Source organism: Lonchura striata, chromosome 23, assembly GCF_046129695.1.
Source record: "Lonchura striata isolate bLonStr1 chromosome 23, bLonStr1.mat, whole genome shotgun sequence".
Classification (NCBI taxonomy): domain Eukaryota; kingdom Metazoa; phylum Chordata; class Aves; order Passeriformes; family Estrildidae; genus Lonchura; species Lonchura striata.
The window spans coordinates 2,609,267-2,626,892 of NC_134625.1; the positions used below are offsets into that span (position 1 = coordinate 2,609,267).

Consider the following 17,626-nt stretch of genomic DNA (forward strand, 5'->3'; position numbering starts at 1 on the left):
TCCATTGTCCCTGTCCCTTTTGGACCTCCAAAAGATGCCAGGATGTCATCCTCAAAACATCCATCCTGTGGAGGGTACCAAGGCTCTGAGGCCTCGGGGGATTTGGGGTGGTGCTCGTGGCATCCCACTGGGGACAGCTCTCCTGTGAGGGTGAGAGGAGGGGACTGGCACATCACACGCTAGGAACTGAAGGTACTGCTGGCAATAAAGCAACAAAACCCATTCTCTGAGCAATTTGTAGCAATTAATAGCCATTCCCAGGAATGAAATGTTAATTAATTCTTTCCCTGAGCCATGCATTTATTTAAGGTATTTGTGGGTGTTCTTGGTACTTTTATTAAGCAATTAAAATGCGTCCAAGAAAATATTTATCCATTTTAAGTAATTCTTAGTAAACACGATTTATATGGCAAGCAACCACTTTATTTTGCATCGTTAATTAAAACCGACGACACACTCCACTTCCCCGGCTTATTCGCCACCAGAGCAGCCACGCTGCCAGGAGTGCTGGTTCAGAGCTGCTGGCAGCTCCAAAATCCTCCCTCGGAACCTTCGGGGGGATTTGTGCAGTGCTTGGCGGGGCTTTGCAGAGCCCAGAGAGCCCCAGCAGCCCCGTGTTAACCCCCAGGAGTCCCTGTGCTGCTGGAAGGAGCCGTGGCCTGATGAAGACCCTGCTGAAGAAGATTTTGTTGAGTCCCACAGCTTGCCGAGGGCTGGGAAGTGTCAGTAGTTTGTTCCCACACGCTGGGTGGTGAAGGATTACAAGCCCTTGTAGGGCAGAGAGAGGGAGGTGTTCATTCAGGTGAGGGATGAAGTGCATGGTACAGCAGACTGACACCCTGCGGGCTTTGCTGTGCTCTCACTGGGAGTGTGGGGATCTCTCCGGAGGCTCCACCAGCCTGGAAGCCCAGCCAGAACCAGGATTCACGGGAAAAGGGGCTGGATCTGGCGGGTAAAACAGAAGGAGACACAGCTGAGCATCCTACTGAGAGCCCAGGAGGAGGCACAGATGTGTCATCCCAGCTTGTGGCAGGTTTCCTTCAGAAACCAGAGCAGAAGGGAAAAAAAACACTAAGACATGAAAACCAAAACAAAGCCCCGGCATTGTTTAGGAGCTGACAAATCCCAAACTGCCCTCTCTTATTTGCTTGTGTGTACTCTTAGCTGGGAAGCAATCAATGGAGTCAGAAAAATGCTATTTCCCTGAAGAATGTCTCCTTAGAAAAGTTCCTCCCTCCCTCTTCAGTGTTAAAAGGACTCACTGCAGGTATTCTATTTTTTGTTCATTCTTTAATCACCGGTTTTCAGTGCTGACTGTAATAACCCCTTTGAAACTTGGATCAAAATATCTCTTTCCTGGTTGAAATTTGTTTTCTTCCATCACCCGAGCAAATTCAATTTGCAGAAGATACTGAATTGGGAGGCACCTGGTACTCCCTCCAGAGAGGCCAGAGGAAAACAAAAGCACATTAGAAATATGAGAAAGGAAACAACAGAATGAAACCAAGCCCACAGGGGAAGAAATGCCCATCTGGGGACACAGACTGAGATGGTGCTCGGTGAAAAGAAATTAAGATGAGAAAATCTGCACATCTCTGCTCTGGACCCAGGCTGGGAGAGCTGGGGCTGCTCACCTGGAGAGGAGAAGCTCCAGGGAGAGCTCAGAGCCCCTCCAGGGCCTGAAGGGGCTCCAGGAGAGCTGGAGAGGGACTGGGGACAAGGATGGAGGGACAGGACACAGGGAATGGCTCCCAGTGCCAGAGGGCAGGGATGGGTGGGAGACTGGGAATTGGGAATTGTTCCCTGGGAAGATGCTGAGGCCCTGGCACAGGGTGCCCAGAGCAGCTGTGGCTGCCCCTGGATCCCTGGCAGTGCCCAAGGCCAGGCTGGACAGGGCTGGGAGCAGCCTGGGATAGAGGAAAGTGTCCCTGGCCATGGGACAAGGTGAGCTTTAAGGTCACTTCCACCCCGAACCCTTCTGGGATTTTGGTTCTATGATCTGCACTGGTCACATGACACGGGATGGTGGAGCAGGGGTGAATTTGGGGCTGGGGACTCCAAAGGTGCCTGCCAGTGGTAGAGGGCAGGAAATGAAGACCCCACAGTCACCCTGTGGGGACCACCCGAGAGGCACAGGGGCACTGGGAGGGGTCCCGTGGGGTCCCCTCTGCCCGTGCAGCCACAGAAACAGGTCCTGTGGGCAGCATCCCCACACACAGACCCTCACCCCTCTCCTGGCTCAGGGGAGCCCCCCTGCCCAGCCCTGCCCCTGCAGTGCAGTCTGGCCAAGGGTGAAAATCAGCAAAGCAGCGACAGGCGAGTTAGTGGCCAAGTCATCCGAGGAGAGACTAAAGCAGGTACATTTATATAGTCTGGAGAAGACCCTGGGTGGCACATTTGCAATCTATTAATACCTTCAAAGGAACAACATCAATGAAAGGAGCCCCTGATCTCCAGGCTGGCAGGACCAGGAGCTGGCTGGGAGCCAGGCTTGGTGCAGTACGGCCACGGAGACAGGAGGAAGAAATCCCAGAGAGCCTCAGCAGTGGAGGTGGTGGATGGGGCTGCAGGAGCATCCTCCCGTCTTCTCTGCTGTGTTGTATTGAGGTTCTGTCTATTAATAACAACTGAATGGTTAATAGGTGAGCAAGGCACGTTGGTTGGTTAAAACCCTCAGTAAGTTGCCTTCTGGCTGTCCATGAGCCCGTCACAGGAAGCTTTACAAGAGGGTTATCAGTTGCCATTATTAAAAACCAATTTGACATTATAAAAGATCCATACTGCTCGTTCTGCCACATTGATTTAGCAATGTTAAGCCTTGGAAAACTGGAGCAAGAACCTTGATCTCTGCTGAAGCACGAAAAATTGGTGTTTGTGACACATCAGGAAATCCAGTTTTGCAGCAGCAATGGGTTTGAGCAAATCCAAAAAGCACCATGCCACGGTGGTTGAGGGTGTTTTCCCAAGCAGCTGCGATGTCAAACAGCTCTTGAAAACCTTGTTCTGTTTTGCAGCATCCAGAAGGACCTCATATGAGCTCTGCCCAGCTCAAACCCACTTCCAGACACTTCTCCATCTGGTTCCTATTCCCAGTGCTATCTGGGAACATTGGGAGGATGAACTGCAGGCAGGTGCAAGGACATGACCCCACAAGTCACTTTTATCCTCATCTTGAAGCCTCCTTCTTGTCCTTTTCACATCAGGAAGGGTGGATTTGTGCAAAATACCCAGGAAAGTGCCTGCCACTAGAGAAGCTCTGGATTGTCCCAAAAGTTTGGTGCCATGCCCTGTCCCATTGATTGCTGAAAAAAATGGCTTCATGTACCTGCTGCCTTCCTTGAGCACCTGAGGAGCAGAACGAGACCTTCCAGAGGCTGGGAAACTTCTCATGGCTGGGAATCTGTACACGGACAAAATTGTAAAAGCTTAATGGAGCAGAAATATTCCTGAGAAAGAGCATGGGGCATTTCCCCATTCAGCATTTCCCCATTCACCAGCTGGAGTTTCCCTGTCACTCTAGATTCCTTCCTGCCTTCCTTCCTCTTCCTTCCTTCCTCCCTGCCTTCCCTCTCTTCCCTCCTTCCTTCCTTCTCAGGATTTTCATAATTCAGGCCTTTTTTTCCAGGATTTTCAGAATTCAGGCCTTTGGAGCAGAAAACCAGACAGGAACTGTCAGGAAGGTGTCTCCTCTCCATCCCACAAGCTGTGCCAAGCTTTGGCCATGAGGCACCAGGCCTCTGGCAGATGCCCCCGTGCCTCTGCTGCCCCATGCCCAAGGACCCAGCTGCTGCCACCGCTGGCAGGTGCCCCTACAACAGGCAGCAGAATTCCTGTGGCAGGGAGGCAGCAGGGCAAGGCAGGAGCAGGGAAGCAGGATGCTGCTTGGCTTGGGCTGCAGTTCCCTCTGGGAGGAGAAAGGCATCACCAAAGCACCACTGCCCATTCAGCCCTCTGGAGCAGCACCTGGAAGGCTCCGTTTGCACGGGTGCTTCCATACAGAACCTCCCTCATTAACACACGAAGTGCAGCCCTAGAAATAAAACCTGATTAATTATTGGCAGGGGAGGCGAGGGAGGCAGGGGAGGGAAGCTGAAGTGGCCAGTCAGCATCTGTTAGAAGTGTGAAGATAAATGGAAGGCGAGGGCAGGTCAGTGCATACAAATGGCTCCCATCGCTCGGGAACACCTCTCAGAGCGCCGTGTCACCACGGGGGAGGCTGAGCAGGGCACCGAGGCTCACAGTAGCCCGTGCTCGGGGAATTGGCTCTGGCAGCACTCAGGGTGTTCTCCAGCCTGCCATGGACGAGCATTCCGCTCCCTCTCCAGCCCCACTGAGGCACATCAGTGCCTGTGGACCTCCAGCAGGAGCTCCCTGCAGCTCCAGTCGTCCTTGGCTGCCTTTGGGGCAGCACTGAAGCAGTGGGGGACCACGGCAGAGTGACAGGAGCAAGGAGAGGGAAGCAGGAGACCGCTGGGAGGACCAGGAGCAGATGCTGCTTGCCTTGAAGGGGACAGCTTTCCCCAGGCCACCCCACCGATCCCGTGTGCGGAGCGGCCTCAGCACCTCCTTCCTCTCTCCAGAGCCCAGCTCCCAGTGCCTGCATCCTTCCCAACCCACCCCGCACAACCAGAAGGGCAGCCCTAAAACAACCAGGCAGAGACTCCTCAGGGAAACCCTCTTCCCTCCAATTTACCTGTCAGTTGTTTGGGGAGGATTATTATATGTTTTTTCCCAGGCTTTTTTCTTTTTTCCCTTCCCCAAAGGGTGGCTGGAGTTTCACACTGCCTGACAGCATCTCCCGCCTTTCCCACCCGTTCCCGAGTGGCAGCTTGCCAGATGGTGCCCCATTAGGTCACATTTGCTCATTGTTTGGCAAACAGGGCTTAATTCAAGTGCTGAGTTGACAGCTTGTTCTCCAAGACAATTTGCAAGTTGCAGTGTTGCAAATGCCAGCTTGGCTTTTCGGGAAATGTTATTTCAGCTGCCTTAAAGGGATAAAGTTCTCTTTGACTGGGGAAAAAAAAAATTAAAAAAAAAAATAAAAAGGAAGAAAAGGGCCAAAGCAGGAGCAGGCAGCAGAAAATGTTTTTAGTGGTTTTGAGGAGGAAGGACCAGCAGTGTTGTTGGCAAGCATTCAGGAAGGGACTGTCATTCCCCATCAAGTGGAGACACTCCATGTTCCATTCCTCCCATCACTGAGGTCCTTCACAATCCTAAAAACTGAGGTGTATTCCCACTGAAACAGGGTAATAGAATGTTGGCTTCTTTTGGAAAGGTTTCTGTAGGGGTGCACGTACACATCCCTCTGATGGCTCCTCTCCAAAACCTGTGGCTGTAGTCCCTAAATCCCCAGGGAAGGGGACAATGCTGAGAACAAGTTCATGTCCCTTCTGAAGTCAGGGGCACTCTGGGCCTGCTGCCCCCAGCACTGTGACAGCTACACATGGACGTGGAAAAAGACACAAAAGAGCACCATGACGATGCTCTGTTTTCTTCAACAGGTGGGCAAAAAAAGGCCAGGTTATAAAGGAAGCCTCCGGTGACTTCTACGAAACCATCGTGGACCACACCTTCTTCTTTGAGCCCGTCTCCTGCGAGGTCACCAATGCTCTGGGCAGCACAAACATCAGCAGGACTGTGGATGTCTACTGTGAGTAACTTGTTGGCTTCAGTCCGGCTTCCAGGCTCAGCAGAGCTGCTGAAAATCAGCAGGCAGCAGACACAGCTCAGTCTGACTTGCCCAGGGTGGCAGGACCTGCTGGGCTCTCCTGCAGCTCACACTGTCTAAATGCTCTGGTGGTTGGACCTGCGATTTCCTTGCGAGCTCGTGGGGTGGTCACTGGGGAGCTGGTCCCTCTGGAGTTGCAGCAGGCACCACCTGAGGCTTTTCTTTATGTGAGCCCCATCAAGATCTACCACTGCTCCCTCTGACCTGTTTGGTGTGGGGGTTTCTGGCTGGCAGAGCCCGTCCCTGGCAGTAACTCCAGTTTCTTCTGCGCAGTTGGGCCCAGGATGGCGACAGAACCGCAGTCCCTGCTGGTGGACCTGGGCTCGGACGCAGTGTTCAACTGTGCCTGGACTGGGAACCCCTCTCTCACCATCGTCTGGATGAAGCGAGGCTCGGGCGTGGTAAGAACACAGCGGGGCAGGGCAGGGGGTGCTGCAGGACACTTCCTGTTGGAATCTGGGGTATTGATGAGTCTGAGATTGTAGAAAGTCTCTGTCTGTCAGCCCCCTGCCAAGGCAGAAGCCATAATTGGTCTGTGCTGGTTTCCAGGTTGTTTATTCTGTTTATCTCTCACATGTTCTGCTGCCCTGCCCAGCTCTGTCCTGCAGGGCAGCGTGTGGGGCTCTGCCCTCAGGGGGATGTTACAAACATTAAATACCAGAAACTCCCTGGGCTGGATTTACAAGAACGTGCCAATATCTGTCACCTACGTTGGACAGTGTGTCCCCAGCCTGAACCAACAGAAAAATGCCAACACCACAGTGAGACATGGAGGGCATGAAGAAGGAGAAAAAGGACAAGGCACACCCAATTTCCTCCATCTTGTCCCCTTTGGACCCCTCATCTAGAATCCTAAAATTTTAGTTTTGCACCCGTGCCACACTGAATTATTACTGATATCAAACACTCAGAGCTGGTAATTCATGCTGTAAGATTGAAAACTCTTTTCCATGGCCAGAGATCACAGACAGTGTCTCTGGGGGCTCTGTCCAGGGGGTTCCTGACCCCTGCCAGGGTCCCAGACCTGCCAGGGCAGCCAGAGGGAAGCCCTGGATTCCCACAACTTCCCATGGAGCAGAACCCCTGTGGTCTGGGAGCTCCTCCAAATGCAAAGGGGTTCCAAGAGTGGGGGAATTTATTTCCATCATGATGGACAGAAAGGTTGAACTGGAGTATCACTTAGCACCTCACTGATGGGGAAGAATTCTGCAATTCACCTGCATGTGGTTCCTTCTGGGATGGTCCTGTGTGGGATAGTCCTTCCTGGGATAGTCCTTTCTGGGATGGTTCTTCCTGGAATGGTCTTTTCAGGGATGTTCCTCTCTGGGATGGACCTTCCTGGGATGGTCCTTTCTGCCCCCCAGGCCTGAGAACTCACATCCCTACATGTTCACCCCAACACTCCCTGCTGTCGACTGGGGTCTGCTCCAGGGAGGAGCTTGGATCTGTCCCAGCAGATTTCTCCATGTCTCTTTTGTACTGAAAATCATAAGGAGCTTTGCCAATCCTAATCTCAGCTCAGTCAGCCCTGGGAAGCAGGAGGTGCTCTGATCCCCCCTTACAGACAGGAGGGCTGAGCAAAGCCACGGAGGGCTGAGGTGTGAAACTCATTCAGAAGCACACACAGGTTTGGGTTAGAAAAGCATCTCCCAGCTTCACCTGGGCAGATCTGTGGGTGAGGGAACGCTGCTGTTCCAGCTCAAGGCTGTAATTGGAGAGCTGGAGCCCCACCAAGGGGCTGAGTCCTCCCTCCTCTGGGGACACTGAGGCATTAACTGCTGGGCTGCTTTTTCCAAACCATAATGACCTTAGTGAAGGCCGTCTCCTGGGACGAAATTACAGCGTTGGAGAGCTGACAGCTTGAATCAGGAAAGGAATCCCAGTGGGTCAGTAATTCCTGGGTGGTTTCCCATCCCACAGCGGCTGTGGCTGTTCTCTGGGTGATCACTGCAGGCTCTCAGATTGCTGCTCTGCTCGAGGGGCTGCAGGAGCTGGGAACCAGGGCTGCCTCACCCTCCTGCCCAAGCCCATCAGGGCTTGCCCTTGCTTCCAGCAGTGCCCCGGTGACAGAGCCCCAGCCTGGTTCAGGGGCTCTGTGTGGTGGAAAAGTCTCTCCTCCAACCCGTGCTTCCCAAGAAAGGCTCAGCAGTCTCCGTTGTTGGGTCTCAAGGCAGTTTATTGCAAGTTATCTAAAAGATTTTCTTCTGGGGCTGCTGTGGTTTGCTCACAGCTCAGGCAGAGGCACACACACACCCTGACATCCTCTCTGACCCCGACTGCTTCTTCTCTCCCACCCAGGGCTGCTGCTGTCTTTTATATGGTACATTACGTGTGACATGGTTACAGTTTTTCCCAATGCCTATTACCTATATTAAATGGTGCTTTTCTATCTTTTATATGGTACATTACGTGTGACATGGTTACAGTTTTTCCCAATGCCTATTACCTATATTAAATGGTGATTTTCTATCTTTTATATGGTACATTACATGTTACATGTTTGCAGTTTTTCCCAATGCCTATTACCTGTATTAAATGGTGCTTTTCTATCTTTTATATGGTACATTACGTGTTACATGGTTACAGTTTTTCCCCAATGCCTATTACCTATATTAAATGGTGATTTTCTACTCTAAACCAATCTGTGAGTGCCAACATCACCAAGATCATGGAGGTAAGGAAGGAGAAAGAGGGGAACAGGACCAGCCAAAAATCCCTCCATCTTAAAACTACTCTGTCCCCCATGTACAGAATAAAACCCACCATGTACAAGCATTAAAACCCCCCTGTACAGCACTCAAAAATTCTTCCCTCTACTTTGTAACTACTTCTACTCTAATATCTAAACTTTTGTGACTTCTTGGTCTTCCTGCAAGGTTGGTAAATCATTCCATGGCTCAAACCCAAAATCACAGCTGTTTCCAGCTGCCTGCCAGGGTCTTAAATGCTTCTGACCTGGGCCTGGAACCTCCAAAAATGTCTGAGGGACATTTTGAGTTCCTACACCCAGGCACAGCTGCCTTCTCCCTTTTTATCTGCATCTCTCCAGCTGAGATCCATCACGTTGGAACTTCCCGGAATAGAATGAAGGAGCTGATTCTGCCCTTCCACTATGCCTTCATGAGACCCCACCTGCAGTGCTGTGTCCAGCTCTGGGGCCCCCAACTTCAGAAGGACCTGGAGCTGCTGGAGCCAGTCCTGAGGAAGCCACAGAGATGCTCCAGGGCTGGAGCCAGGCTGGGAGAGCTGGGGGTGTCCAGCCTGGAGAAGGCTCTAAGGAGACCTCAGAGCCCCTTCCAGGGCTAAAGGGGCTCCAGGAGAGCTGGAGAGGGACTTTGGAGAAGGGCCTGAACTGACAGGACAAGGGAGAATCACTGCCAGAGGGCAGGGATATATGGGATACTGGGGAGAAATTCTTCTCTCTGAGGCTGGGCAGGTCCTGGCACAGGGTGCCCAGGGAAGCTGTGGCTGCCCCTGGATCCCTGGCAGTGCCCAAGGCCAGGCTGGATGGGACTTGGAGCAACCTGGGATAGTGGGAACCCTGGATAGGGGAAGGTGTCCCTGCCCATGGCAGTGGGAGCCATTCCCCCCTGTCCTGTCAGTCCAGGCCCTTCTCCACAGTCCCTCTTTGTGTTCAAGGTCCCTTCCAAGCCAAACAATTCCTTGATTCTGTGATCTCAGGACAGACCCTCCAGCTGGTGTAGCCCAGCAGGGATGGTTATGCTGGTCACGAGAGCCACCTCCACCTTTCCAGAGGGATCCTGGCAGAGGAGGCTGCTTTGCAAAGCCACCATCACCCAGCAATCCCAGTGGGATCTGGGATCACACCTGCTTCTTCCCCAGCCCCTCTGTTTTCAGAACCAGGCTGAAGTCCCTCAAGATTGCCTTCTTTTCTCCTTTTCTCACAAAAAGTCAGAGACCAAAGAGAGGCTGAGGCCAAGTTCACACAGGTGGTTTTATGGCTGACTCTGCAATCAATGCTAGCACAGTGGGTTTAAAAAGGATCTGACCCTCTGTGCCTCCGCCTCGTGCCAGGTTAGGGCTGAGACCTCCACCTTGCCGCAGGGAGACCCTGATCCACGTCCAGCCACTGCACCAGTGCTGGTTCCAGGAGCTGTGTGAGCAGCAAGCAGCAGAGCCAGAGGCTCAGTGGGTGCTGAGGAGGAGGAGGAGAGATGTTGGGCTGTGCAGAGCCCTGGGGGAGAAAGCCAAGGGCAGCTGAAGGAGTTTGCTCCAGAAACCAGCCTCTGTTTGAGATCTGCCATGCTTTTTTCAAACCCAGCAATGCCAAGATCCTGCTGACAGCCTCAGCCAGATCCCTCAGCTTCCAGGCTTTAATAATACTGGTTTAATAAAGCTGCTCATTGCACAGCAGGGCAGGGCAGCAACAGGGTTGAGACATCGCCAGCCAGTCCATAGCAGGGGGCTGGCCAAAGCCAGCTGAGATTTCCCTGGCTATCCAGACCCCGTTCCAAGGTGTCTGCCACCTCTGCCACCACTTCTGGGCTTAAAATCCCCGAGTCAATCCCAGCAGCCTCCCCTGTGCCTGTGAATGTGGAGGTGCAAGTGTGGAGTGTGGTTCTCTGAAGTTTTTCTGCCTGTGCCACCGCAGCCACCAAAATTTTTATCTTGTATCGTGAACTTCTTGCACAACTGGAGTTAGTAAAAATTCAAATGAATAGGAAGAAGATTTCTAATTCCACCCCAAAACACCTGTGGTGTTTCTTTATTCTTTGGTCAACAGCAGTGAGTGATATTTCCATTCAATGCCAGACCTTGGGCTCATCCACTTGGCTTTCCCAAGGATGCTCAGCAGCTGGTGACTCAGGTCATTTGTTTTGTCTGTAACTTCTCATGGCCCACCTGAAAGCCCCCCTCCTCTCTTTCAGGTCCTGAGCAATGAGAACAAGCTGATCCTGAAGTCAGTCCGCCAGGAAGACGCCGGGAAATACGTGTGCCGAGCCGTGGTGCCGCGGGTGGGCGCGGGGGAGCGGGAGGTGACGCTCACCGTCAACGGTACCTCCTGCTCCCTTCTGCCCTTCCATCAACCCTGCTCCCTTCTGCCCTTCCATCAACCCTGATCCCTTCTGCCCTTCCTTCCCTCCTGCTCCCTTCTGCCCTTCCATCCCTCCTGCTCCCTTCTGCCCTTCCATCACTCCTGCTCCCTTCTGCCCTTCCATCAACCCTGATCCCTTCTGCCATTCCCTCCTGATCCCTTCTGCCATTCCATCACTCCTGCTCCCTTCTGCCATTCCTTCCCTCCTGCTCCCTTCTGCCCCTTCATCAACCCTGATCTCCTTCTGCCATTCCATCAACCCTGCTTCCTTCTGCCCTTCCATCAACCCTGATCCCCTTCTGCCATTCCCTCCTGCTCCCTTCTGCCCTTCCATCAACCCTGATCCCTTCTGCCATTTCCTCCTGCTCCCTTCTGCCATTCCTTCCCTCCTGCTCCCTTCTACCATTCCATCACTCCTGATCCCCTTCTGCCATTCCTTCCCTCCTGCTTCCCTTCCACCATTCCTTCCCTTCTGCTTCCCTACTGCCATTCCCTCCTGCTTCCCTCCCCCATTCCCTTCCTGCCTTGATCCTGTTGCTCTGGCAGTTCCTGTTCCCAAATTATCCCCTCAGATACTTCCTTTTGGAGCAAATCCCACCCCCAGTTGAATCAGAGATCCAGGCAATTGGAGTAAAGTGGACTTTGCATTATTTTGCCTGGAAATGCACAAGTTAAAGCGAAAAAAAAAAAAATCAACATTTGCTCAGCCCCACACAGTTCCTTATTACCAACAGGGGTTTATTGAGTAGTTGGGAGCTGGCAGCTTTAAATCTTTAATAGATTAATCTTGCAAAACCCTCGCAAGGTCAGAGAGTGCTGTTGTCTCTGTTGTACACCTGGAGAGCTGGGAATTGAGTCTGGATCCAAGACCAGCAGCCTAATCACACTCTCCAACCCACATGAGGATGCCTGGGAGGATTCCTGTGAGGATACTTGAGGATACACACCTGCCAGGATTCCTGTCAGGATTCCTGTCAGGAAACCTCCATGGCTGCTTGGGGCTCATCCAGCGCCGTGTCAGGATGTGCCCTGGACCCACAGCCACATCTCTGGAGTTTCATGATGCCCTGGCCAAGACCTCGCAGCAGCTGGTAACAAATTTCAGCATAAATACAGCAGGGAAAGAGCCAGGTGGGCTGCAAGTGGTGTAAGCAGAGGATGAATTTTGCATTGTCTCTCACCTGCATGACAAACTGGCAGGTTTCACTCCCCACTCACTGTAACAGGAGAAGAACATAGGCAGGAGGCAGCTCAGGCAAGCACTGATTTCAAACAGATAATGCAGATGGTGAATGCCCCAGCTCCCTGGAAACATTCAAGGACAGGGCTCTGAGCAACCTGATCTAGCTGAAGATGTCTGGGTCATGACAAGAGGGTTGAATTGGATGACCTTTAAAGGTCACTTCCCACCCAAACTATTCCAGGTTTCTATAATCCTAGAAAAGGAAGGCAAGGGCAACACAGCAGGGACTGAAAACCAACCACTCCCTCGACTTGGACTCAGCTCCTTGGTGCCTTCACTCTCCTTCCCCAGCAGCTGCTGGGTTTTAATTACAATTAAATGGAAAACAAAGCAACAAATTAGCATGAAGAACGTGCTCCTTCCCTGGCACCTACCAGGCACAGGGATACCCTGAAAGCAGAGCAGAGCTCCCCACAGGGGCATTTGGAGTGTGTAGCACTGACTGGAAAAGTTGCTCTCCAGCAACTTTTGGTTTTTTCCCCCTGGGGAAGCTGATGGGGAGCAAATGAAATCCATGCATGGGGTTCACTGCTTAGCTTTGAGCATCTGCCAGGAACTGACTGCCTGCACATCCCATCCCATGGGAAGTGCTGCCAGGGGCTTTGGGCACCCTGAAGGTGACAGTGTTGGGACATGTCACTGCAGGTATTGGACCAAGGGAGAGTCCCACACCTCTGAGTCAGGATGCTCTCCTGGCACTCCAAGTGAGGAGAACTGAGCCCCTGAGCAGCATCCCCACATCCCACATCCACCAAGAACCAGGGCTTGGCAGCCTGTCCTGCAGCAGGAGCAGCGTTCCAGCTCCAGAGCACGGCAGTGTGTCTAATCCAGCTAATGAATTCTGCTGGAAGCCTGTTCTTCTGTAATTCAAGGGGGAAGTTGAATGCTTCATATTTTGATGTGATTTTAAGTCCAACGGGTGATACAATTGTCTGTTATTACCAGATGCCTCCCTCTGTCACAGAAAAATCAGGCATTGAGAAGTCGTGTTCTGGCCTGGCTGCACTGCCCATGGTCTGGACACCTGGACTTTTAGGGGGCTGATCCATCCCACCGAGCACAGAGATCCCAGCTGAGAGACCACTCAACCCACTCTGAGCCTGTGGTCTCACAGCCTATCCACTCCCAAAATTATCCAAAATCATGGCATGATGATGGTGGGGTGGGAGAGCATCCTCCTGCCCTTCCCACCCTGTTTCCTCAGACCGGGCTGAGGCAGAGCAGCCCAATCCCATGCCAGAGCCAAGGCCACCAGCCTGCAAAGAAGCAGATAGGATTCAGAGTCTGGTGAGTGGGAAGGAGGATTATGCAAAGCAGCAGCATTTGGCAGGGCCAGAGCAGCAGAGGCTCGAAGGAAGGGAGGAACTTGGTGCCATCATAAATCAGCAGCAGCTGGATTTACAGCCAAAGCCTCCCGATGCTCTTGACTGCACCCAGCCCAGTTGCAGCTCCCACCCCAGCAGAAGCAGCCCAAGGTCACCTTCACAGGCAGATCACCCATCTGTCACTGCACCATCCGGGCTTGGCAGGGACTGCTGAGCAGGGGCCACCACCCCTGCCCACCTTGTTCTGCAAGAGAAGTTTGTTGGGAGGGCTGGACAGCTCCAGGTGACTAATTCAGGATGTAATTTGCCTGGGATTCACCCCAACAAAGAAGTCAGGCATGCCCGAGAGCTGGGAGCAGGGCAGGGCTGACCTGCCACCCCTCTTGGCCAGGAGCACATCACAGTGTCAGGAGTGCTCAAAGCCAGGTTGGAACAACCTGCTCTGCTGGGAGGTGTCTCTGCCCACGGTAGGGAATCTGGAATGAAATGGATTTTAAAGTCTTTTCCAACCCAAATCAATCTGTGAATGTGTTCCTTTGCAATACCAGGCAGAAGCAGCCAGCCCAGAACTTCTGCAGGAAGCAAGGAGTTAAACAAAATTCTCTTGCCAAATAATTTTGAGTGCTTGGGAGAAAGGTTCAGATGGACTCGAGCAGACTGGAGAAGCCAAGGCCATCCTCTCCTTTCATTCCTGAAGGCTTCCACCTCAGACTTCTCTTTTGTGTGAGCCGCCAGGACCGCACAAATAAATTGGCACCGAGGTGCTAAAAATAACCTCCACCAATAGCTCCATCATTTATATCCATAGCAACATTGCTTAGAGCCTTTTCCCTGCCTGTGGGCTGTCTCACACCCGGCGCTGAATGCCAAGCTGGAGATTGGCAGCTTTCATAAGGAGCCAGAGCCCGGTGGAGAATCAAACACCGGCCCTGAATGCGAAGAGGCTGCAACTTCGTGCTATTATTTCTGGGCATGTTCATCTCACAAATAGTCTTTAGTCATCCACTATTATCATGATGATAAGCCTCAGACTCTGAACTCCTGAAGCAATAATAAAAGCCAAAGCCACTGGCATTTGTGCCATTTAAAATCCACTCGCCTTGGGGAAAATGATCCTTTTAATGATTATTAAGCCATTTTTCTCTAGCGTCACCCAGTCTTGGAGCACTTCCAGAATTTATAAGTAACACACAAGCATCAAAATGGAAAGGAGACAGTTATTTTTATTACTGTTTAGGCTTGGCCTGCAGATCCCATCACTACTCTTGCCTCTGCTGGCTTTGGAATCATCAGGTGGGCAGGAGCATCAATGGCCTCAGCAGGTTCCTCAGGCAAAGCAGGGAGTCACCTCCACTGCGACCCCTCAGAAAGCTGAGCTTTCAGCGATGGATAAACAAGAACTCACACCCTGGGATCGTGCCTAGAACAACATCTTGAGCATTTGGAGAGAAAACCACAACAAAGTGTCTTTTTTTTTTTTTTGCCTTCTTTGATCAAAAAGGGCACAAGTTTGCACTGCTGTACTGCTATGTCCATTACAGCACAACAAGTCCTGACCTTCACGCCCAGTTCCTGCAATTCCTGATGCTGATGGCGGCTTCCTTCCAGTAGTAATTTCCTGAGCTGCCAGAAGCGTGGGCACTGGTCAGTGAATTGTGCTTCAATGAGCTTGTTTTCCATCCATCCCCCCTTGGAACAGTGTAAGGAAGCAGGGAAAGGCTGTGCCTCAGTGGGAAGTGTGTGAGGAGTGTGCAAGTTTGGTGCAGGAAGGGGTTACTGGGCAGCTGTATGCACAAATGCCTGAGAGTGAAGGATTTAGCACTTTGGTACATTTTTGTGCATTCGTGAAATTTATAAATGGGTGATTTGGATGAGAATTGGGCAGGAATACCCAGGCAAATCTTTCTTCCCACTTTACTCCAAATCCCTGAGACGTTTTTTTGAAGGAACATGTCAGATGCAGGGCAGGGAGGTGGGGGAAATGGGAAAAAATCCACAAGGCTGTATTACTGATCAACCTAGTGATGTAGTCCAAACCAGGTGTGACACCCTAGTGACACTCTGGAACATCCAAAGCTCCAGAGCTGGAGCAGGGGGAGTTCTGACAGCCCCTGCCACCCCTCTCTCCCTGCCCTGCTGCCCAGTTGTTGCTGTTTTTCTTTTCTGCCAGCAGCAAGCCACTCATGGAAATGCAAATCTGCTTTAATTAAGGAGGTTAATTTACAGCAATTAGGATCTCAGCTCTTGCGCTGCTCCCCTGGGGCCAGCAGGGCTGTTAGAAGGGTGAGGGACATACCACATGCTCTCCTCTCCCAGTCACAGGAGGTTCACCAAGGCAGGACAAGGACACTTCCCATCCCAAGCTGCTGTTTGGTCAGGAAGAGCCTTTCCTACCCTTTCTCCTTGGTTCCTTTCATGATCCACACAGCACAGGAGAGCCCAGCTGATGGGTGTCAAGGTTTTCCAGCAGAAACTCCTCCACCACCTCTTCCTTAATGCCCTGGAGAGCAATTAGTTTAATGGCTGCTTAATGAATCTGGGAGAGCACAGAAGAGAAACAGCAGGTGGGATGGGATTCTGCTTTGCTTCTGCAGCAAACAGCCCTTCTCAGAGGCCAGGCTCACCAGGGAGATGGGGGCAGGATCCTTTACACCAGGGATGGGGGTACAGAGATGGGGGACCCTGGTGCTTTGTGGGGGCTTTGCAAAAATCCAGCAGAGCCCAAAGCCTCTGCTCGATGTTCTCCATCACAGGAAGTGATTGGGCTCTTTGTCCATCCCTGCCCTTCAGAGATGGACCCCAATATCCATTCGGGGCTCCCCTAACACGGCCCATCCCCACCAGTCCCAAGGGGTGCCAGCAGCCTCTCCTGTCTCCACAGGACCCCCCATAATCTCCAGCACCCAGACCCAGCACGCCCTGCACGGCCAGAAGGGGCAGATCAAGTGCTTCATCCGCAGCACCCCGCCACCAGACCGAATTGTGAGTATCGCCCCGATGATTCTCTGTTGCCTGCAACACCTCGGGGTGCCCCAGGCTCACCCCTCTCTCCCTTGGCAGGCTTGGTCCTGGAAGGAGAACGTCCTGGAATCTGGAACCTCCGGGCGCTACACGGTGGAGACGGTGAGCACAGATGAGGGGGTCATCTCCACGCTGACCATCAGCAACATCGTCCGGGCTGATTTCCAAACCATCTACAACTGCACGGCCTGGAACAGCTTCGGCTCCGACACCGAGATCATCCGCCTCAAGGAGCAAGGTGGGCACTGCTGGGCAGCTGCTGGGGCTGGGGGCAGCGGGAATTAGCACCTGGCTGGGTGTGAGAGTGGGGAGATGCTGTGAGAGGCAGGAGGTGCTCAGGAGAGCTCTTGGGATGCCAAAGAGGAAATTGGGAAGGACAATGACAAGGCTCCAGCTGTGCTAGCTGTAGGATTGCATCCTTAGGGCACATGATCCTGGTAAAGGGGCAGGACAAGCCCTGTAAAGTCTCTGCTTGATAAGGTATTCCTGATTTCACCTGTCCTGCTAAAGCTGGAGGGCACGGGCTGATCCTGCACCCCTTGCTCCCTGTCCCACAGTACGAGGTGATGTCACTGCCCCGGGCTGCAGGATCATTTATGGCCTTGGAGAAACAGGAGTGGCTGCTCGCAGCACACCCCGCTGCTGCACGGCGATGGGAGTGAGCGAGAGGAAGGCACTGGGACTGGTGGCAACTCTCCATCCTGGCCATCAGCCACAAGGCCAGCACGTCACACAGGGCTGGGCTCACGCACCCAGCAATTCCCAGGGGATGGCCGGGGAAATTCCACTCTCGGGGCTCTCCACAGCAGCGGGGGGAGAGCTCAGCTGTGAGGAATGCTTAGCTCCTGGAGGAACTCCAGTTCTCCTCTATTTTATTAAATGCCAGGGCAGGCAGGTGGATTGTTCTCATTAAGCCGTGATTTATAGGCAAGGCTGGCGTCCAGATTAAATCAGAGCTAAATGAACCCCTTAAAATTAGCCTTGGGCTTCTTCCAATGCAAACAGAGCCAGTGGTTTTTCCAGGTCGTCTGCCAGTCAGCAGGAGCGCTCGGCGGCGAGCCTGGGTCCCGGCGGAGGGTGGCCGGGCAGCCGAGCCGGCTCCAGCTCACATCCCGGGGTCCCTGCTGGGCCACGAGAGGGGACAGCCCTGCCCTGGCCAGGGGACAGCTCAGGGGACAGCACAGGGTGGCACAGGGGACAGCCCTGCCCTGGCCAGGGGACAGCTCAGGGGACAGCACAGGGTGGCACAGGGG

General features: G+C 52.8%; 1 protein-coding gene across 3 annotated transcripts in view; it reads left to right on the forward strand.

Annotated features, from left to right (window-relative positions):
- The window catches only part of KIRREL3 (kirre like nephrin family adhesion molecule 3), a 384,768-nt gene that overhangs the window by 352,320 nt on the left and 14,822 nt on the right, over positions 1-17,626 (forward strand). For all 3 annotated transcript variants that reach the window (XM_077787972.1, XM_077787973.1, XM_077787974.1), the window contains 5 exons: positions 5,502-5,650; positions 6,002-6,129; positions 10,618-10,744; positions 16,234-16,334; positions 16,413-16,611. In XM_077787972.1, coding sequence (XP_077644098.1) covers positions 5,502-5,650; positions 6,002-6,129; positions 10,618-10,744; positions 16,234-16,334; positions 16,413-16,611 — 704 coding nt within the window. The remainder of the gene's footprint in view (positions 1-5,501; positions 5,651-6,001; positions 6,130-10,617; positions 10,745-16,233; positions 16,335-16,412; positions 16,612-17,626) is intronic.